Raw genomic sequence first — 21,295 nt, 5'->3', positions numbered from 1 at the left:
GAACTGTGGAAGTCCTGCACATACAGATATCAACTAAAGCTACTCATATGGAGATACAAATTTGTATCATGACATAAAATGTTTTCCATTATAAAAAGGACGGGTTTTTTACCTTCAGTGGCTATCATAGTAAAGACTGGTAATATCCCCATTAGGTAAAAAAATAGGATTACACTTATTTCAGCAGCTGGGTATGGTAGAGCACATAGAGTATTTTATCCAAGCTCAAATGCTGAGCCCAATGTCCCGCACAGACTGTGGAGCAGAGGTGGCTACAGAGTCCTACTGAAGTTCTAACTTGCAGTTCAGTTTTACCATTTGATCTTCCTGACTACTGTAGCTTCCAAATGCACATGGTTTTAAAATCAATACAGATCATCACCTATCCAAATCTTGTAACCTCGTTCTGTAACCAGGACAGTTGACAGTTGCAGACTATTGACAGGGAAAGCCACTTGCACAGAGAGGTGACTGGTCCTTGAGCAATACCAGCACTCATTGCACAGTGAAATAGGATTAAACCTTTTAAATCACAATCTTGTCTTGCAAACCAAAAAAGAGCTCCACCTTCGGAGCTAGTTTTTAATTGTAGTAATACTGGATGGTCATTCACAATGTGGTTTTTCCCAGTAAGTTTTAGAGTATCCCAGAGAATCAGATGATTGCAGTGCAGCCCCATTACTATTGAATGCGTATGTTTTTCTTTAGCTAGATTCTACTAAATTCTAAAGAGACCTTCAGCTTCCCTGAATCTGAATTAATATCCTGGATATTTCTGTGATATCTCTCTGTTTGCTGCCTCAGGTCTTGATCCTACCAGGTACTAAATGGCTTCAACATCTGCATTCCACTGGGTACTAAATACATGTGTGTAATAAAGAATTTTCAGCTGTTTTCACTTTGCTGATCCCTGTTTTCTGGTGGAAACGGAGATGTCAAGAGCAAATAGAAGCCTCCTGACAGAAACATTTGCCACATTTTCTTGCCAAGGCTCTGTGGAAGTAATTGAACCCCATGGTGAAAAATCATTAAGTTAGAGCCTTGTACAAGAGTTTAAAACTAGGTTAGATGTCCTGACTAGGAATCAAATGTGTCACACAATGGAGAGAACAAATGGTCTTTCTTCACTACAAATAGGAATAAAGACACAGATAAAGGGTGTTCTTCTGCAGACCCTAATGGCCACCCAGTCTGAATGCTATGTTGATATTGTGGTTATGTTTCTTTTGTCCCTATGACAAAAACAGATGTTAGCTGTTATATTTCCATTGTAATTCTCCATATTGCCTACCAGCATGTATGTGGTGACAATGAAACCATTGTTCCCTCTTAAAGAATATTGCTAATTACAACTGTGGGCAGTCTGGTTCAACAAGATAATAAAGCCTGGAATATTTGCTCAAAGAGCCTGTTCAGAATGGATCTTTTTCTGTGAAAGCAGTCAAGGTCACTTTGAGAAAAGCCTCGCTGTCCCATGTCCCTCCCCTACTTTTACATGTAAACCCCTGGCATTGCAGTCACACATCTGTACCAACCTAGGAGATCTTTTGGGAATCTCACATTTAATTCTTGCCTAACTAGCCTGAGAGCTCCTTGCTGTGTATCACTTCAGTGTGAAACGCAAATTGCTTTTCATATTTACGTCCCTGAATAAAGTATAAATACCATGTCCTGTGATGTAATGACTGACTGATTCCTGCAGGCTGTCAGGCATAACACCACAAATTCTGTATAGCTGTATTTTCTGGCAGGTTATCAAACTATTTAAAATTACTTACAAGTGTATTAGCTTTATAGGCACAGAGACTTGAGTTTATGAAGGTAGAGTTGCAATACACGTTCTTTTGGCCTATATAATCTTCAGAGCACTTTGTCAGAGAATGATAAATACGGTGTAGTCATCACGTATCTGAGGTTCTGAAAATAGGAACAGAGATTAAGACATTTATGAGAAGTGCATTCTGAGAGAGAACTGATTTCTGCTTGTAAAATTTTGCATGTTTATTGCATAGCAATTATATTTTAAAAGGGCTTTTTCCCCCTTCCTGTGATATTTCAGAAACTATGGAAATGCTGTTAGCAGTTTATTCTAGAAATGGTCTGCTTAAGCTCAGTGAGTCAAAAATCTAGACCCAGCACCAGTTTCTTAAGACTGTTTGGCTTAAATTTGCTCTCAGGAGCAGTGCTGAGTTAGCAGATTTTTGTTCCAAGTCACTTTTGGTTTTAATTCCTTTGTCATCCATATTCATATCTCAGGATGTTTGCCAAAACAGAATAACCAGTTAGTCACTATGTTATTCGTTGGGTTATGCCGCAGACCACTTATAAAATGAAAGCTGCTACAAAGCTTTTGAGTCATGTCTGTTCCTGTGAACATCACCTAACTTGTTCTCCCTGACAGATACACACTACATACACGTGTAAGCACTTAGGATCCATCTCCAGTCAGACTGCTGCAAGTGCGGTTAAAGTAGAGACACAGAAGCCTAAATCCTTCAGACTAGTGGAACTTCACTAATCCCAGAAGTCACCAACTCAAATGTCTCAAACTAACCTCACAAAAACCTGCTGCTACCTTGGCTACTTTTATTACCACATAATACATGTAGCACAAACTTCTTAAAAATTGCATTGTGGACTTTTTTTGTTTGCACTGAAAAAATTAACACAGAATATCTTGGTAATACTTTTTGCACCAATCACGCCTGCACCGTGGGAGTACAGATTAACCGTGGTCATAAACCCAACATGACTTCAAAGGGTTCAGACTACTGAAGCTGTGCTATATTGTCATATGGTAAATTATTGCCATTTTTAACAGCAAGGTTATTTGCTTCTTGTGTTTATTCTCCTGTTTGCTCAATTTCTACAGTACAACCCCTGCTACAGTAGAGATGAAAGGATTTGGTCACAGAATAAGCTCAATTTGGAAGCAATTCTAGAGGTAGCCTGACACGCTACAACAGGTAGCCTTGTGCTGAGCCCACAGTCTGTTTTGATGCTGCTGAGAATCTCCTGTGCTTTGCTTGCTGCACTGAAGATGAGAAGACTATGGTGTTTCAAAGGTAGGACTTCCTGGCCCCAAGCTAAACGTTCCTCTAAAGACCACTGTGCTCTAAATTATGAAATTAATTTTATTCTGTTTAGTATGTGCTGTGATGTGAACTGTATGCCTGCCTAACCTCACCTAATGTGAGCTGTTATCCCATTTATGCTAAGACCACAGCTAGCACTAGATAGAGCCATAGCATGTAATTTTTTCACCAAGCATTCCAACTTCAACCTTCCTTCCTGAAGGGAAAATGGCGTGGAAAGATCCTTTAAAAAATGCTCCTTTCTCCACCCATAGCACTCTCTGCCACTCCAGACTGTACCGTTCTTTCAGTTGCTGCCTTTTCATCTCACCAACTCCTTTTTATCTGCTTTAGTCATTTTCTTCCCACCCAAAAAATCCCTAAGGAAAGTGTGAAGGTAAAAAGAAGTCACCTAGTTAAAGGAAATTTTTACACAACTTCCCAAAGACAGTTTCTCCTGACTGATTAAGTGTTGGCTTAGACATATTTTCAGACAGGTACAGGTATTTATTATAGAAATAAATTTTTTACTTCCACTCAGTTCTACAGATACAAGCATAGAAGAGGAAGAAGGGGGATAAGTGAATCAGAAAGAGAAGAACCAGTATATATGGCTTGTAAGATTCTCAGTAAGTTCCCATAGGAAAATTCAAATTAGCAATTATTAGACATACTTTTGCACAACTGAAAAAATTCAAATTACAGGAAAAGGGTCAAATACTTTTTAATTGTGTTCATGCCCTATTTTTCAGGGCTGGGCTGAGCTTCAGGTTCAAGGCAGAGGCAGAACTCATATTAGATCTACACATCAGCATGCACGTTCCTTTCATGATATTTCATGATAACAGGGGGGAAAAAAAAAAAAAGGCAAGCTTGGCTGACCTCCACTGTGTGGGGAGAAAACAGAGGTATTCTGTTTAGAACCTGGCTTAGACTAAAACCTAATTTAGGTTTGGAGCTGCGGCTTTGTACCAAAGCCCAGGACAGCTTAGCTTCTGAGATTCATTCGGTCCAGTGCGGTCATAAGGTGGTTTGCCAGCACCTGCACATACATATACTTTAGAACCTTTATTTTGGGGAAGTAAGTGTGTTTGTGACTTGCTTGAAATTGAGACGTTATCTTTCACAACAGGTAATCATCTCTATTAATGATGAAATCTTGTGTCACTGCAAACACTGAAATTCTGACAACACCCACCCTTCCCTCTTCAAAATGTTGTAGAAAAACAAGTTACTTACACTTCATGTGGTACTTAACGTTACTGCAGTGGGAGGGGCTGCTTTAACGAGGACAGTAAATTGCAAAGTAAATGCACTGTATGGAGAGGAAAGACTAATCAGTGTTCATATACTGGTTTGGTTTGTTTTTTTCATTCCAGTTTGCATAAGGTTTCTGTTCTCCATGGATTACCAGAGGCAGCTTTTAGCCTGTGGATTCTATACCCCACATTGTGACCCTGGGCTCTCTTATAAGCTGCGGAAAAGACAGGGTGAGTTTGGGAATTGGGTGGAAGCCTTCTAACAAAACACTTAGTACAGGATGTTCCCCACAAAAAGTTTAAGATGTTTGAGTGAAAGACAAAGCCTGATCCTGAATGAATACCCAGAGTACGGTACTCGCTGCTTTAGGAAGAGCTGAGTTTAGGCCATTAAACCCATGTTAGTCCAGCCTGGAGTTTCAGCCAGACAGCCCTGTTTCCAGCTTGAAACACAAGCAGAACAAAAGCAGAGCACACGGGGCAAGTGTAATGAACCTTCACAGTGAGAATGGGGCCTACCCAGTGCTTCCTCCTTGAATTCCCCTCTCCCTCACTCACCGAGGTGCTCAAGGAGGCTGTGTGTGCAATTCAGTTCAGCAGTAGGCTTGATTTTTTTGCAATAAAAATATAAACCTTATCTATCAAGCTACATTTGTGCACAGGGAAAGAAAGGAAAGAGTTTGACTGCACCCCGCATCCTAAGATGACAGGAGCATCTGCTGCCAGACGGCTGTAGGAGGCCTGCCCTCTGCATGCGCAGATGTCAGGGTCCCTGCCCCAGCCGTGCCTCCAGGCATGATTTGAAGGCTTGGATTTGAAACCTGGGAGCAGGCTGCATGCCTAAAAGATGTATTTTATTCCCAATATAAACATTTTGAAATGTCATTTCCGACATAATGACAGACGGGCAGTATTTCCCTCCATGATGGGTATGGCTCCGAACAGAGCAATGAAATGCTGCAACAGTGCCCTGAAGTTAGCCTTTGCATCCCCCCAGCAACTAGCTCCTAAACCTTGGAGAAATCCCTCCAATTAATTCTTCCTGCTATTGAAACTGTTAGAATTTAGTAGAAACCTGAAGGGTGCCTGCTTTTATTGTTGCTCTTTGGGTGGTTATGGCTGTGCAGTCTCTTTTGGTTGGTCAGTGTGAGAGTGGAGACGCCAAGAAGACACCACTGAGCTCAAGAGAAAGATGAAAATCAACGAGTGTTCAGAGCAGTTGGCACGGCTGGAGGAGGCGGTTGGACTAAGCACCTGGTAAGGATGAAACACGGTGAGTAAAGTAGGTGCCTTTACCATGGTTAACAAAGTAGTTCTTTTATTCAAAATAGAGCTATGGAGAATAAAACCATTTTTACTGAAAATGAGGGGTCTGGCATGTGGTTCCTGGTCAGAAAAAAGTGTTGCCTTTATAGGCAGATACAGGAGTGGGGGATTTGCTTTTTTAATCATGTATTTGAGTTGGCTATTTCTTGAATGAGAAAATTCCCAGACTTCTAAACTAAGGATCTCTTGAGAGTTGTTGTCCTACCAGTTAGCCCAGGTGTACCACGGAACCCGAGCCACTGAGGGTACAGGTAGGAGAACCTAGAGCTGACTGAATCACCCCTCATCCCTCCAGTTTTGTTATTTTTCCCTTCTGGGAACTGGACAAACCCCTGATCCCCCAGAGGAGGAGGCTGGGGCTGTCGGTGCTTTGCGTGAGGCGGTGCCGGCCGCTGCGGGGAGACGGACACTCCCCGAGGCCGGAGCCAGCTCGGGCACTCCTGCATCCACCGCGCGGAGGCAGCCCACGGCTCTTTATTACAACAACAGGCTTTAAAAATATTTTATTTCCATCGTAAACCCGCCGTTCGCAGCCCAGCCCGGACGCACGGCATAGCCCGCGCCCCTCACAGCGGGACACGCGGGGGTGCTACCGCCGCCCGCCCGCTGCCCGCCCGCCAAGATGGCGGCCTCCAGGGCGGCGGGGGCCGCGGGGTGGGGGCGGCCGGAGCCAGCGGTGGTGGTCGCCGCCGTGCTGGCGGCGCTCGGCTGGCTGCAGGCGACGTGCGGCGCCGGGTAAGTGTCCCTGTGGGTGTCCGGGGGAGTGGTAGCCCTGCCGTCTCGGTACGGGAGGGCCCCGGGGGGTCTCTTCCCGGCCGGTAGCGCCCGTTTTCGTCTGGGGGTCTGGCCGGTTGCCGCCGAGCCGGCGCCCCGTGGTCGGCTTGGTGGTGCGAGTACTGAGCGGGACAGCCCCCCCTTCAGCCGGGGTGGGTTACAGCGGTACCGGGGACTCTCCGGGCCCGGGGAGTCCCCGGTACTGCTGTAACCCACCCCTGCTCGGTGAGGCCACCCCGAGCCGCACAGCGCTTGTCCCACGTAGGTTTGCAGGCGTACTCGGCCAGGGTAGCCGGGGCAACCAAATCTTCTCATTGCAGGACCCCCCCCAGCGACCTGCTGCTGCAACCCTATTTCCCCTCCCCGCACGGCCCTCGCCACAACCACAGGCACGTGAGAGACTGTCAGCCCCTCAAGTATGGCAACATAACACATGAAGCTTGGCCCAGTGACAACAGGACGGGTGGCCCTGTGGCTACCACCAGAACGTTTGTTTCTTACATCCCCTCTGAGGGCAAGGACCGCAAGGTGGTCTATGGCCACTTCACTTTTGTGAGGAACCCCCTGAAGACCTTCTCTGTGCTAGAGCCGGGCGGCACAGGAGGCTGCCAAGCTCACCGCAGAGCTCCTGTGGAAGAGACTGCAAGGCTTGGGAAGTGTCTGGTGGCCCAGAACGGTGGGTACTTTGACATGGGAACTGGAGAGTGTTTTGGAAACGTTGTGAGTGATGGAAAGCTGGTGAGAAACTCTGGAGGGCTGCAAAATGCTCAGTTTGGCATCCGGAAAGATGGCACCATGGTGTTTGGGTAAGAATCTGGGGGTTGTTTGGTGTGGGCTCTTTCCTCCCTGAAGACCATTGAGGCCTCATTGAGGCAGGAAGCAGTGCCCTGGCACTGCCTCTTTGGCCTCTCCCAGTTCAAGAAGAAGCATGCTTTGAATGGTGAAGTTAGGGATGTCCTAGCTGTACCCCACTGAGCTATCTGGCCATTGGTTTTTCTTTCCTAGGTTGAGGAGGTTGATGTTAATCTGATGATCTTTAGCTGCTTAGCTTCCTGTGTCTGCTTGCCCAACATGTGACAGTTACACTTGATTATGGTAGAAGGGGGAAGAGGTCTCTGTCCTCCCCACAGGGAAGAGGCAGAGTGGACTATGTAGCTGCTCTGGCTGCAGTACAGAAATGTTGGGTTTGGAAGAAACCTTTGGAGGTGCCTCATCCAGCACCCTTCTCTTACAGAGTTAGCTTGAGCAGGTTGCTCAGGGCCATGTCCAGTCAAATTTTGAGTATCTCTGAGTATGGAGACTGTGAGGAAGTGAAGAAATTTTTCCTAATACTCAATCCAGACCTCCCCTGGTGCAGCTTGAGGCCGTTTGCTCTTGTCCTGTGCTTGTTACTTGGGGGAGGAGACTGACCCTGCCTCACTACAGCCTCCTTTCAGGCAGCTGTAAAGCAATCAGGTCCCCCCCCGAGCCTCCTTTTCTCTAGGCTAAACACCCCCAGTTCCCTCAGCTGCTCCTTGCCAGACTTGTGCTCCAGCCCCTTCCCCAGCGCTGTTGCCCATCTCTGGACATGCTCCAGCACCTCGATGTCCCTCTTGTAGTGAGGGGCCCAAAACTGTGCACAGGATTCAGGCTGTGGCCTCAATAGAGCTGAGCACAGGGGGACAAATCACTACCCTGGTCCTGCTGGCCACACTGTTTTGGATGCAAGCCAGGATGCTGTTGGCCTTCTTGGCCACCTGAGCACACTGCTGGCTGATATTCAGCCAGCTGCTGACCAGCACCCCCAGGCCCTTTTCCAGCTGCTCTGCCCCAAGCTGCAGCATTATGTGGGGTTGTTGTGACCCCGGCGCTGAGCCCTGTGGAACCTCATACACCTGGCCTCGGCCCATTGGTCTGACCTGTCCAGATCCCTCTGTAGAACCTTCCTACCCTCAAGTAGATCAACATTCCTGCCTGGCTTGGTGCTGTTGGCAAACTTACTAAGGGTGCACTTGATCCCCTCATCCAGATCATTCATAAAGCTATTAAACAGAACTGGCCCCAGTACTGAGCCCTGGGGAACACCACTTGTGACAGGCTGCCAGCTAGATGTAACTCCATTCACGGCAGCTCTTTGGGCCCAGCCATCCAGCCAGCTTTTTACCCAGTGTCCAGTTTTTTAGACCTGTCCAAGCCATGAGCAGCCAGTTTCTCCAGGAGAATGCTGTGGGAAACAGTGTCAAAGGGTTTACTAAGGTCCAGGTAGACACCATCCACAGCCTTTCCCTGCTGCTGCTGGGTTCAGGCTCAGCTGCACAGATCTTTTGTTTCACATAGCTCCCAGCCCCTTGCCAAGGCACTGAACCTGGGTGGAAGAAGAGCTCCCTTCTGGTGCCAGAGCTCACAGTCTTCCAGCCTTCATCATAAGGATTTGCCACCCCAGTTAGGAGATCCTGGGTGCTTCTTCTGGGCATTGTGGGGTTCAGGGTTTTGTTTCCACAGGCTATTAGGCAAGATCTGTCCACCTCTTTCTCGTCGTTCCTGCTGCTGTGCAGTGTGCAGACCTCCTCCTGTTGCTGATTGTCCCAGCAGCATAGCTACTCAGCCAGCATGCACCAGGACACCATTTCCTTGGCCCCAGCTTCAGCAAGGCGCAGGTATCCCTGCAGCATGAGAGCTGGAGCACTGCCTTCTCCCGCCACAGTTTCAGCTGAATCAAGGTGGCTGCACTCTGTGGTGTGTCACTCTGGCTGACCACAGACACTGTCTTCTGCAGAATTTCCAGCTCCCCACCCTGAGCTGCAGCATCTCTTGTCTCCTAAGAGCTGTGGTCTCAGCCTGGCACTTACACAGCCCTCTTCCTGGCACCAGCTGAAAAGGAGTGTGACACTCCCTAGTCAGCTGGAGACAAAAGCTCAAAGCACCCTTTGATGAGGTATAGCTGACAGAGGGTCTGTTTGTGCTCACTGTAAGTAAAAATCCCCAGTAGCTACCTTCCCCAGCAGCAGCAGGCACTCTAAAAGTTCTAGAAGCATTCCCAGAGGTCATTCTGATGGTCTCAGATGTTTGGGAAGCAGTCTGGAAGCTGCTGTATTCTCCACACTTCTGTTAGCCTGCTCCCACGTGCCCTCAGACCTCAGCAAGGGTCTCTGCGAAGGCAAACTGACTGTACCGAGCTGGGGCTTTAGCGTGCAGCTGTTCTCTGTCAGCCCTGAGAACCATGGCCTTAAATTACTTGGTGATGGGGTTGGTGACATGTCCCTTTTAGTGAGGGGGCTTCTGCTGAGGGGACCAACTGCAACTGCAGAATCACTGTTGAGTCCTTAATCTCAGGTCTGCCCTGCCTCTCCCCTACTCTGGCAGGATTTCAAGCGTTAAATGAAGCTGTGGCACTGTGTGTGAGTTATCTGCTCTGTGTCTTTGCAGCTTCTGAAATGTGACACTGGAAATAGTTTTGGTGTAAATCATTTGGTCTGTCAGGGCAGTGGGGAAAGTAATTTGCACTTGACTCTTTCACACCATGATTGTGATCAGCAGGATGGGGACATTGTTACCCTGCACCTAACAAAGATGCTGCCTCTGCCACCTGGACTGATGGTGGATAATTATTTGCAGGCTTTAAAAGCTGACAGTTGGTTGATTAGTCTGTGCTCAAGCTGTTGTGTAGTTCGATCCATTTACAGCTGTGTTCATTTTGTCATCCTGTTCCCTTCCCATGGGTAAAGGGATTTCTTTTTGCATGTTTTTCATTCAGGTATTTTCAATTACATTTTTCTACAAAGCATGAACCTTTGTTCAGCTGCAGTCGGGGATAATCAAAAACTAGAAGCTGAGCATCCAGCTCCCACAAGACATGCCTGGAGCATGCAGAGCAGTTTTAAACCAAAAATTCCTGGCAGAACCTAACGGCAAAAGCACGGCTGTTCAGCCCCAACCTTTGCTGCTGCCCTCTCCTGTCACTTGCAAGCATGGCCTAGCATCAGGTTCTGATAAGACAGATGTTACTCAGCACCTTAATTCTTGAGAGAGGAATATCCCTTCGGAAGCACTGCACAGTGACACACAACGCCCAATCATGGAAAAGGTAGCTGGACAGTCTTTTTGCTGCCTGACTGTTCAGTGAAAGGTTTTGCTGTCTGGAAAAGTAGAGGAAGCTCTTTCCCAGATGGAGAGGAACAGGTAGCTTCCAGCAGTGCCTTCCCCTCAGTGCAGCTGTTGGAAGACTGGATGCTGTTCCTTAAAACCCTCTCAAAAGCTGTTTGGTGTCACTGTTTTGCAGAATGGAAAGTGACAGACAGTAAGATGTTACAGCTGCTTCCACAGATCTCTTAAGTATTTGGCAATGGCTCTGCCCTCATGTTCTGCCAGATGTTTTCTGCCCTTATTATCCTGGCTCGGGTCCACTGACCACGTTGTTGGCAGGAGTTGTTCCATGCACAGTGGCCTGGGACCATCATTAACAGTGGCTTTGTGCAGAATAGCAGGGAACAGGTTCCACTGGCTGCTGAAGTGATGTCTCGCACTGCTTGGCCTCTAGGTTTGGATGGAGCTAGCCTTCACTCAGCCACCTTCTCCCTACTTCTTTTACATGAGGCTTTTACATGACGCTGCTGTGACTGTGGGTAACGTCTCCTGCTCTCTCTTTCCTAGTTACCTGTCTGAGGAAGATGTCTTGGATCAAGCAAACGCTTTTGTGCAGCTTGTGAGTGGGGTAGTTTGGCTCCTAAGAAATGGAGAAGTGTACATCAGTCAGAGTCAGATGGCTGAGTGTGGTGAAACTCAAACCACAGGTAAATGTTGTAAAGCCTAGGTATAGATTGTCCTTCTGATGAGGCTCTTGGAAGGAGGGGGTAGCAGTGGAAACTATGTTGTCTAGTTGCAGTTTGCTACTCACTTAAGAGGTCCAAATTCCTTCTGTGCTACTTTACGCTGAGTCTGCAGCAAGTGCAGCGCAAGAAATAGGCTGCCTGCAAGATAAGGCTGCACTCGCCTGTTCAGGGTTGTGGAGCAGAATTTGCTGAGGACTGTAAATAGTGGTGGCATGACTGATAATAATACTTGTCCAGAGAAACTCAAAGCATGTGCCTCTTAACAGGATTTTAAAACTGAGAGTATGTGAATCCCCTTTTTGGTCCCCATGCCAGACAAAAACTTAACAAGAGTGCTTCTGGAAATGTTATTTGTAGGTGGGCTTGGATGAACAAGCGGAACCTGGGCTGTTCTTGTGGTGTTACAGTTTAGATGAGCTCCTCGCTGGGAGCTGTTTTGCAGACAGATATTTCTATAAACAGCCAGTTCGGTCACCCAGCTGGTGTGTGAATTATTCCTTCTCCTGCACAGGAACCTTCGACAAGTTCATCAACGTGATATCGGCCAGGACTGCGGTTGGACACGACAGTCAGGGGCAGCTGGTCTTGGTTCATGTGGATGGACAGACGGAATCCAGAGGGTAAGGCGGGGTTGTGGTAAGGTGCAAGTCTATCTTTTTAGATAGAAGTCTCTAATCGGTCTCTATTATATATAAGAACATTATATATATATCTATAAGAACATTATATTTATATATATATATATATATAAAAGAACAATCTGTCTCTAAGTTCTGTCACTGCGGCAACTCTGCAGCTGCCAGTGATGTGTTTTAAGGCAGAGACCAGCGGAGCTCGGGGTCATCTGAAGACACTGCTGTTGGGTGTCTTTCTGAGAAAAGGCTAATGCAGCCCCTAGACAGTGAGTCAGCACACCTGGGGTGGGAGAACTTCCTTGCTTCTGCTGAGGAGAGGGACAAAGCTTCTAGCATAGCAGTTTTGTTGAAGTCAAATAGCATGTATGAGCAACAAACAACTGTGTTATTTTGCAGGGTCAACCTCTGGGAAATGGCTGAATTTCTGAAGCAGCAGGGAATCATCAATGCTATCAACCTGGATGGTGGGGGGTCTGCCACACTGGTCTTAAATGGGACCCTCGCAAGCTACCCGTCTGAGCACTGGTAGGTGCTGGCGGCACGTGCCCAGGGCTGCACCGGTAACCGGGCAGCTCCCGTTAGTGTGCAGAGCTCCGTCCTACCCCACTCCGCAAGGGAGTCAGCCGGCATTGCTGGGAGATCACAATGTAAAGGCAAGTGACAGGTTTTGAGGGAGAGAATGGCTGTAAAATTTAAAGCGATTTAGTGACTATGTATTTTTTCCACTTAGTCATCCAGGATTAAAGTTTAGCTGTTTTCAGACATGCAGCGAAGCTGTTGCCTAGACTGAGTGGCCTGATGTGGGAATCAGATAAGGAAGCAGTTCTCAGACTGGGACATTCAGAGCTGTACATTCACAGGAATTAGCAGAGATCTGTCAGCAGCTTATTATTATGGAAGAAAAACACTGACTTGAAGGCCCTGTCCTGCCTCATATGAGGCAACCTAAAGAATATTTTACTTCAAATTTAGCTTTTTAGTTATTTCTGACTAAACACAAAGGGGTTTAAAATTCAGTTTGCAGTCTGACAGTTGAAACCCAAGTTGCTATAACTACAATGATGTCACTTATATCAAAGTAAATAATATTCAAGAAAAGGTGTGTTGAACGCTGAAGTTTAGGGAAGCTGGGAATGCTTAAAGGGAGGCTTTGCATGTTGCTTTCTGTAAACCCGTGTTTGAAATTACTCCTGTCCACTAGGATTAAACACTTAGTTAAAATATTGACTCAAATCTAGTTTTATGTTTATGTTTTTCCATTATTAATGTTCTTGTTTGCCAGTGTGAGTCAGGATGAAAATTTGTGGTTTATATCAACTGGTTTCACCTAGGGCTGGGAGCAGCACAGTGCTTGCCTGCCTTATGGGACCCGTCTTCTGTCCCCAGCTCTTTTGACAACATGTGGCGTTGCCCTCGGAGCATCTCAACCATCATGTGCATCCATGAGCCTGCCTGCGAGCCCACTGACTGCAGCGGTCACGGGGACTGTGTGGAAGGGGAGTGCCACTGCACTGGGGACTTCTGGAGAGGTCCAGCCTGTGACATCTTAGACTGTGGCCCTTCCAACTGCAGCCTGCATGGCACCTGCACCGACTGTGAGTCACTGTGGTGTGCAAAGGCTTCTAACGTGGAGATTTCGGTGGGTGCTGGTGGGTAGCTCCAGGGGAAGCATGGACCTGGGCAGTGTGTACGTGGGGAATATCGCAGACTTGCCTGTGAGGTCCCACGGCGAGGCCCCAGTGCACCACTGTGTGCAGTCCTGGCTGGTTCACAGAGTCCTTTCCCGCTCTGGTGGGAAGGTGCACAGTGCGTGTGACCTGGCACTGGCAGTAGCTGCTTCCGTCAGTGCGGAGCAACACCCTGGAAAGGCTTCCCAGCCTTTTGGGGCCACAGGTGCTGGCTGGCTGGCCAGCCCATGCCCTGAGTCCGGGAGCCAGCTGGTGCCGTGTGCCTCAGCGCTCGTCTTACCTTCTGGGTGTACGAGCTGCTCTCCCCCTCCCCTCCTGCAGCTGAAGCAGCAGTAGAGGCAGTCAGAACCCTCTGCCTTTAGGAGACGGCAGCAGGGCTAGGCTGGGCTTCCCACCTGGGAACTGGACCTGTGGCAGGGCTTGACTGCAGACTCTGTGTCTCAGTTTCCCTTTCTGTCGCCGGTGTTGTGCTTCTGGTTTGTAAATCCATTGATGGAAAGGGCAGCGTATTATGCTGTATGACAGAGCAGCTGAGTTCTGCCCCCTCCCCTTATTGTTCCTTCTTTACTTGAATCCCCTGCTCCATGATTTTTACAAGTGTGCAGTTGCTACTCTTCCATAAACTCCTTGGAATCTCGGGACTGCTGTAGTGTACACCCCCCAGCTCCTGCTCTTCCATGCCTGCTCAGTCCTGTTTTCCTGTTCCTGTGCTGCCTCCCTGATTCATTTCACAGCCACATTTGCATTGGTGAAGTGGCTGGGCAGAGCTCAGTGGGTGCAGTTGTTGCTAGTAGCTGACTCAGAGTTAATCTCTCAAAATCCAATCAGTGAGAGTTCTGCTATGTTTGGCAGCTCTAGTTGGGTGCCCGTTCAAACCCCACCTGTGCGAGTGACTCCAGGATTCCCTTTCTGTGGGTTGCCTGGCAGGGAGAGTTAAGGGGGTACCCCAAGAAGCAGAGGGGCTCCTAATTTTGAGTTCCTGCTATTTCTCAGACTTTCCCTGTTGTCGTTAATGCCTGTTTGTGTGTGTTTGCGCAGCTGGATGCCTGTGTGATGCCGGCTGGACTGGCAGCAACTGCAGCGAAGGTAATGCTGACTTCCAGTCTGCTCCACTTCTTCAATAGCCAGCAAGGGGACAGTGAGAACCCGTCCCTCCAGGCAGTGGTGGGTGGCTCCCCAGGAGGGAGCTGGCAAAGGAAAGGAAACACAGCATGCTGCTCTGTTTTTTTGTCACTGTGAGTTTAATTGCTGAGTTGAACTCCTTCTTAAGATCAGCGTGCTGCAAAGCACTTTAAGCCCTTGCTCCTTGTTCAAGGCACAGACTTGGCTTCTGTTCTCTGAGCAGCCATCAGTGCCCTGTGCCAGCGGCTGCTCCGTGGGTGGGACCACGGGGGTGGGGTCGCCTTCCGTGTATCGAGGTCCCTGATGAGATCTCTGCTTGTCTCCTGCAGCTTGTGCTAGCGGTTTTTATGGGGATGCTTGCACCCAGAAATGCCAGTGCTACAACGGTGGCTCGTGTGACCCCCTGCATGGAGCCTGTTCCTGCCCGGCTGGGTACTATGGCACCAGCTGTGAGCGAGGTAAGGGCTGCAGCCTGGGCTAGGGGGAGGATTTGTGTCACCTTGGAGCCGCCTCTCGTAAGTTAGCAAGCACAAGGTCTGCCCAGCAGGCTCAGGCCTGAACTTTACGGCTAGAGCATAACCTGCCAGCTTCCAGCTCTTAAGGGCTTGCCTGTCCTACCCAAACTGGCTAAAAAGAAAAGGAGGGAGCAGAGAGGAAAGAGGAGTTTTCTTCATCACTAGAAAATTACAGATTCCTGTTTAGTCTGTGCCCCAAAGAACTGCGTTGCTTTCCCAGAGCTTGTGAATGTAGCATGTGCAGACTTGAACATCCGTCGCTCGAGGGTGTTGCACCAGGCCCTGCCTGTAGCCCAGGCTTCAGGTGAGGCAGGTCAGTGAGTGGGAAGCGCTCCAGGGGGCCGTTCCGGCTTATAACCTTCAGATTCTGGCTGTACAGATGGAGCTAGTGCTGTGCACAATTGTGTAACCACTCCGGCTTTTCCGAGGGACTCAAGGCCCCCTGGTATCTGACTGAACAGCCTGCTCTGTTGACAGGACAAGTTAATTACAGCGTGGGTGTAAACTTCTTGTGTGCATGGTGACGTTAGCGATGCTTTGTTCCCAGCCTAGGAACGCTTAGCCAGCCCGATCCTTGTTTTACAAAAACTTCTCCTTGACATAAAATAACAGCAGTTAACTCACAGCGTGGTGCTTTCAGGCTGCCAGAGGAAGCAGGGTGGGCAGGCAGAACGGCTTTGTCAGGCTGCAGGAAACCTGGGGCTCTACAGCTCGGCACAACGGCAGAGCCCACTGCGCGCTTGTTCTCAAACTCAAGTGCTTCGCAGTGGCACCGATGCCCGCCTCTGCTTGCGAGCCAAACAGCAGGGCCATAGTGCAGATCTGGCAGGGAGAAAAACATTGGAAGCAACAAAGCCAGAGCCTGCTGTGGTGACAGAAGCAACACTGATATCTCAGTGGGGTGTAGGTGAGGGCTGAGCCTCCTAAAGCTCTTAGGTGTCCCATCCGTCCTGGCACTGAGCCGGTGCAGCTGGGGAAGGGGCACAGCCAAGCTGGGGGGCTGCAGTGGCAGACAGGATGGCTGCACAGCAGGGGGGGCTTGGACAGTGACCGACTGCCTTGTCATCACCTCCCCAGAGTGTCCCATGGGCTGGTACGGGCCAAACTGCCAGCAGCAGTGTGCATGTGAGCACATGTGTCCCTGCGACCGGGAGACGGGCAGCTGCAACATCACCTATGCAGTGGCAGTGCAGGACCAGTTGAACAAAGGTACCTCTGGCTGCAGGGGTTGGGTTGTGCTCTTTTGTTTTTTTTAAAAAAAAGTTGGGAGAGCAGCTTTAGAGCATCATGTTCTGCTTGCTTCGCTGCTGGCTTTGACTGGCTGGCATCTTAAGCTTGCTCTTTTTTAGTGGAATTTTACACCCTCCCTCCAACGCTGCATTTCTTCCCTCTATTCTGTTTTCCAGCTGGGCAGTGTTTGGCTTCCCAGAATAAGGGAAGGAGCCAAGAAAAATTCTCTCTGTCAGAGTAAGTGTGTGATACTTATCATATACGTGTATACATACACAGCGAGTCTGTGCCATCAGTGCTCCCTGCAAGATGAGTAGTTCATGCCACCTCCCGGGTGCCAGTGTGTCAGTCACTGCCCAAACCATCTGTGTTCTGATCTCGTTGTAATCTCCTGCAGCTCTCAGTGGGGAAGGTGAGGAGGGGGACCACAAGGTGCTAAAAACTTAATTGTAAGACAAAGTGCTGAGCTGGAGCCCCCCTCAGTGACAGTCAGTGCTCCAAGCATGGTGCTCTGTAGCTTATGGTTAGCCAAGAGCCACCTTTCCTCTCCCGCTGTATGTGCAGCAGGGACAAGGACAGCTGTGACACCGGAGCACAGCTGCTGCAGTGCGGGGGAAGCTGCAGTGGCTCTGCGGGCACAGCTGGGCACGTGTTAACATAGCAGAACGCTAAAAACATCCATTTGCTCTGGCCACCAGAGCGGCCTTTCAAAGGCTTTTGCAGAGCACGTTTGTGCCCGCCTGAGAGCGGAACCACAAACTTGGGGTGCCGGGGAAGTGGGGACCAGCCTCGAGAGATCATTTACACAGTGGGAACACGTGGGAGATGTGGGTTACGTGGATTTTTCTCATCTGACAGAAAAACCTGGATCTCCATGACCTCTGTCTTGACTCTGCTTCTCGTGATTAGCACCGTGGGAAACATAGGGCTTTTCCTCAAGAGCAGGCCGGAGCGGCAGGGTGAAAGCAGTGACTATCTCTACCACCGCCTGAGGGAGGTGAACGGGGAAGCCAGTCACAGCCCCACAGCTGCTGCTTGGGAGACAGAAGACAGCCAGGACCAGAGCCAAGCGCTCCTTTAGAGCCCTGGCTGAGAGCAGGTAGGGTACCGGCTACCCTGCCCCTTGCCGTGCCGCTTGGCGCGCAGGCCTCGAGTGTGGAGCTGCTGACTGACCCGCATGCGGCAGTGAGGGACCAGTCCCAGCCTGGGAGGCACAGCCGGCTCCCCCTCTTCCTCTGCTGCTCCGCCCGAGCAAGCAGGACTGTGCCTTTAGTGGCCATGAGGGGATACAGGGCACAAGCCACCAGGCTGGCTTCTGCACACAGAATTCCACAGCTGCAGCAGGAAAGGGAACAGGCTGGTTCCCTCCAGAAGGAGGCGGGTGAGGAATGTGAGCCATGGGCACTTCAGCGAGGCTTTTTCTCACCTGAGCTGTGGCTAGTATTTGTAAGATGCAAGATAAATTGCCTCTAGCACAAAGCCAGGCTTAAGGCTGTTGTAGTCTGTAACTGCCCTTCCCTGGTAAGCTCAGATTTTTATCAAAAAACTGGGGGAAAAAAAGTTGTTTTAAAATGCTGCCGGAGGTGCAGCACATAGTAAAGCCACAACGTTCCTCCTGCTGGCTGCAGAGGCGGGCTCGCAGGCTGTCACACAGCATCAGGGTGTTCTTGCACCCCGCTTCCTTCACCTGGCTGCGCTGACTTCAAGGCCAGTGTTTTCTTATCAGATCCTTAGTCCTAGAAGTAGCCATTTTCAGTAGGTTTCTGTAGTACGGCAACATGAAAAGGCCTGTCAGCTCAAACACGCTGCTCTTGCATTGTCTCGTAGCTCCCCGAAGCCGGCGCACGCTGCCCAGCTGCACAGGCTGCTGCTGAGGGACCCCAGCCTGGAGCTCTGCCACTGGGGAAGAGTGGCAGCCACCCGGCCTGGTGGGCACAGCCCAGCAGAGCTGCAGGCCAGGGCCCACATGCCCTTGCCCACTGCTGCCAGCTCTGCCCTCTTCCATCCGAGGGAGCCGCCGCCAGCTGGGACTGAGATCAGCAGGTACCCCAAGTGACCCGAGATCCTGAACATCTCCACTGGAAATCAGACATTTTACTAAATACATCATTGCACAATGCATTTAAAAAAAATAATAATTTTTGAGTTTGCTTCCATGTGAGGAAAAACTAGCCTTTAATGTGCTACTTTAATGCTGCAAAGGGGCGGGGCGGGGTGTTACAGCCTCTCTGAGCCTAAATATTAACATTTTTATGCACTGTTTTTAAGTCTCCAAGTAAAGGTATGGAATTTTGTGCTGCCGTTGGCATCACATCAGCCTGTAAACAGGAGATTCTATTTTTCTATTATTTACATAAGTCTATTTGAAACTTGAATAAATTCTATTAGTGGTAAGTGCCTGAAACTCAGCTTCTTCCTGCTTGGTTGCAGCAGGCAGGCGCGATCCCTTCCCCCTTCAGCTCAGCTGGCCGTTCGAACCCAGCAGACCCTTTTTATTTTAAAAACCCAACTACACTGCAGGACGTGATGTGAAAAACAAAAAATGCTGGTTCTACAGGAAAAAAATAAAGAACATTTTAGTTAATAAGCAGGAGTAGCTGAATACAAGCTTTACCTCTGTTACTCTGTGGGTAAAGGGCACAGCACGTAGTTACATTTGCAGAGTTTACCACAGTTTGAACAGTTGTGTCAGACGTGTTTAGAGATGCTTTTTTATTTCCAACATACAGAGGTGTACAGCTCCTAGCAGAACCTACAGATACTGGAACTAAGTACAGTTGTCGTCAAGTAACATGTTACAAAGCACTCCGCGTTCTGCTAGTGTGCTCTTAAAGAACACCAGGGATCTTTTGGCTGAGAAAATTCAGAAGTTCAATTTATAAAAATGAAAACAGCTGCAAGGGAGAGAAAGTGCTTGCTAAAAAAAATTTAAATAAATTAATGCCCATTTAACTTATCTTTGTAACCAAGAGCTTGGAAGTGGATGCTGATGTCGTTAAAAGCCAATGCTTGCCGTGTGATTCCAGTTTAGCCTTCCAAGAGAGAAATAATCCAGTATAAGAATCATCACAAACATGCTGGCAGATTATTAAAGCCAACAGCATGCAGGAATTTTTGACAAGTGCTTGTCGATGTTGTCCTTAAGAGTCCAAGAGCTGTTTCTTGCATTATTTCCTCACAGTATAAGCATTTCCGATATTACAGGCATGAGCTAGGAAAATGCATTTTGAACTAAGGGATTCCCACGGCTGGCCCTCACTGCTGCGCCAGCGCACGGCAGCCTCGTGCCCGAGCTGAGCAGACAGTTGGGCTCAGCGCTTCCTGCCAGGATTGCCAAGCTGCAGTTAAGCGTTACAGATTCAGGATTATACATTTTTTATTAATAGTTCTTCTTTTCCTGTTACTGAAGGGGAATCGATGCAGCCAACTGGGCAGCCATAAGACTGAAGCAAACAAGCCAAGGGACTGCAGTCACCCAGAGCTGCCTCCTGTAATGAGTCGGGATCGCTCTTGCCCTGGCAGCAAGTACTCTGGCGGCCAGGAAACCCCCAGTCCAGGCTCGGTGCCTCCCTGCTGGCAGCGCAGCCATGCCCGAGTGCCACCTTACAGCTCGGCACGCGGCGGCGATAAAGCCCCCAGCGCTGCTGCTGTGGGCACCTCCCTGGGCCGGAGCCTCCCTCGGTCAGGTCTCGCTGTTCTGCCTACAGCAGTTAAAAAAGCCCCTTTCGAACCTGAAGGACAAAACACACAGCCAAAGCAGCTCAGTGCTGCCTTCCAGCTTTGCCCTGAATGACAAGACGAGTGTGACACCCCCTCCCCAGCACATGCCCACCAGTGACGCGCAAATGGCAGGATGGGGCAAACCCATAGAAAGTTACTAAGAACAAAGGTTTCACATACGGCCGTACTTCAGTGTAAACAGCAGCACTTTGTACCTGCAGCGCAGTGTCCCTCCTTGCGTTAAACATGGCAGTGGCTCTTTGAGGTAGCGGTTGTGTTTTGCATATGGAATATCTGACGCAGGGGAAAGCCCCGAATCACTGAGGAGCTACTTTGTAAGTACCCAGCTCGTTACCTGAACACAGCCAAGCTCACCGGCTTCACTGAGGAGCAGCTGCCACTGCACAGGAGGGCCTCGCTGCATCGCAAGCTCTGCACCCGGAACCGCAGCCCGGTTTTAAAGGTTCTGGCTTACAAGATCTTTGAGAGATGAGTGGCTCCCAGGGAACCAGGATCCAGAACACCTCCCGGCCTCAACTGACAAGAGGCTGCTGTTAAGAAAACAGCACATTTTATTTTCTAAAGCACACAGATGTCATTTTATGGGGAGAAAGGTGCTTTAGAAGAATTCTGCTTCTCTTGTATCTACAGTTCACAAAGTCAGGTTTAAAAAGCACAGCACAGCACCACACCAGCCACAACAGCCAGGCTGCTGCCCCCTTTCTCATTGTAACATTCAGGAAAAAAAGGCAGAAAAAGATCTATACTGAATTACTTAAATTGGTAGGTGGAATAACCCCGGCAGTTTTGCTTACAATCAACATGGGAGAGTTCACAAGCTGCTTCCCACACGGATGTGTGCAGCAATCTCTCGTCGGGCCGGAGCGCGGTGCCACCGAGGAACAAGAAAAGCCACAGTGCGCCATCCCCGGCACGCCGTAGGACCAGCCCCTCATCTCTTCCCTGCTTGTTCAGACACCTGCCAGAGGCTGCCAAGATACCCACTGACAAGAGTCAAACACCCAAACCTTTTCCTGCTGGCAGGACAACAGCACATGCCACATTTGACAATAATAATAAAAATAAATTTAAAAAATCCAGTGCAATGGAGGAGATTCTTAACCAGAGCAAACCAAGGGAAACG

General features: G+C 49.0%; 1 protein-coding gene across 4 annotated transcripts; it reads left to right on the top strand.

Moving 5' to 3' along the window:
- The first annotated feature begins 6,257 nt into the window (after window positions 1-6,257).
- On the top strand, window positions 6,258-19,927 carry NAGPA (N-acetylglucosamine-1-phosphodiester alpha-N-acetylglucosaminidase). Of its 4 annotated transcripts, none has more exons than XM_040590668.1 (12): window positions 6,258-6,394; window positions 6,754-7,239; window positions 11,063-11,202; window positions 11,753-11,861; window positions 12,273-12,401; window positions 13,263-13,471; window positions 14,603-14,650; window positions 15,016-15,144; window positions 16,279-16,410; window positions 16,608-16,668; window positions 17,290-17,530; window positions 19,841-19,927. In XM_040590668.1, exons 1-11 carry the CDS (start codon window positions 6,282-6,284, stop codon window positions 17,510-17,512), a joined length of 1,779 nt encoding a protein of 592 aa, XP_040446602.1. In that variant the 5' UTR covers window positions 6,258-6,281; the 3' UTR covers window positions 17,513-17,530; window positions 19,841-19,927. The 4 variants fall into 4 exon arrangements, with proteins under 4 accessions (XP_040446602.1, XP_040446601.1, XP_040446600.1 ...); XM_040590667.1 differs by lacking the exon at window positions 19,841-19,927 and adding an exon at window positions 18,259-18,835; XM_040590666.1 differs by lacking the exon at window positions 19,841-19,927 and having other exon boundaries at window positions 17,290-18,835.
- The last annotated feature ends 1,368 nt before the right edge of the window (window positions 19,928-21,295 follow it).

This window comes from Falco naumanni, chromosome 4 (assembly GCF_017639655.2).
Source record: "Falco naumanni isolate bFalNau1 chromosome 4, bFalNau1.pat, whole genome shotgun sequence".
Lineage (NCBI taxonomy): Eukaryota > Metazoa > Chordata > Aves > Falconiformes > Falconidae > Falco > Falco naumanni.
The sequence above is the reverse complement of the archived record's forward strand: the minus strand, read 5'-3'. Positions and strand labels throughout refer to the sequence as shown.

Coding starts and splice junctions, on each gene's coding strand:
- NAGPA (XM_040590668.1), top strand. CDS start 6,282: ATGGCGGCCTCCAGGGCGGCGGGGGCCGCGGGGTGGGGGCGGCCGGAG. Junction 12,402..13,262: donor AGCTACCCGTCTGAGCACTG/GTAGGTGCTGGC, acceptor TTCTGTCCCCAG/CTCTTTTGACAACATGTGGC. Junction 16,669..17,289: donor GAAAAATTCTCTCTGTCAGA/GTAAGTGTGTGA, acceptor CTCATCTGACAG/AAAAACCTGGATCTCCATGA.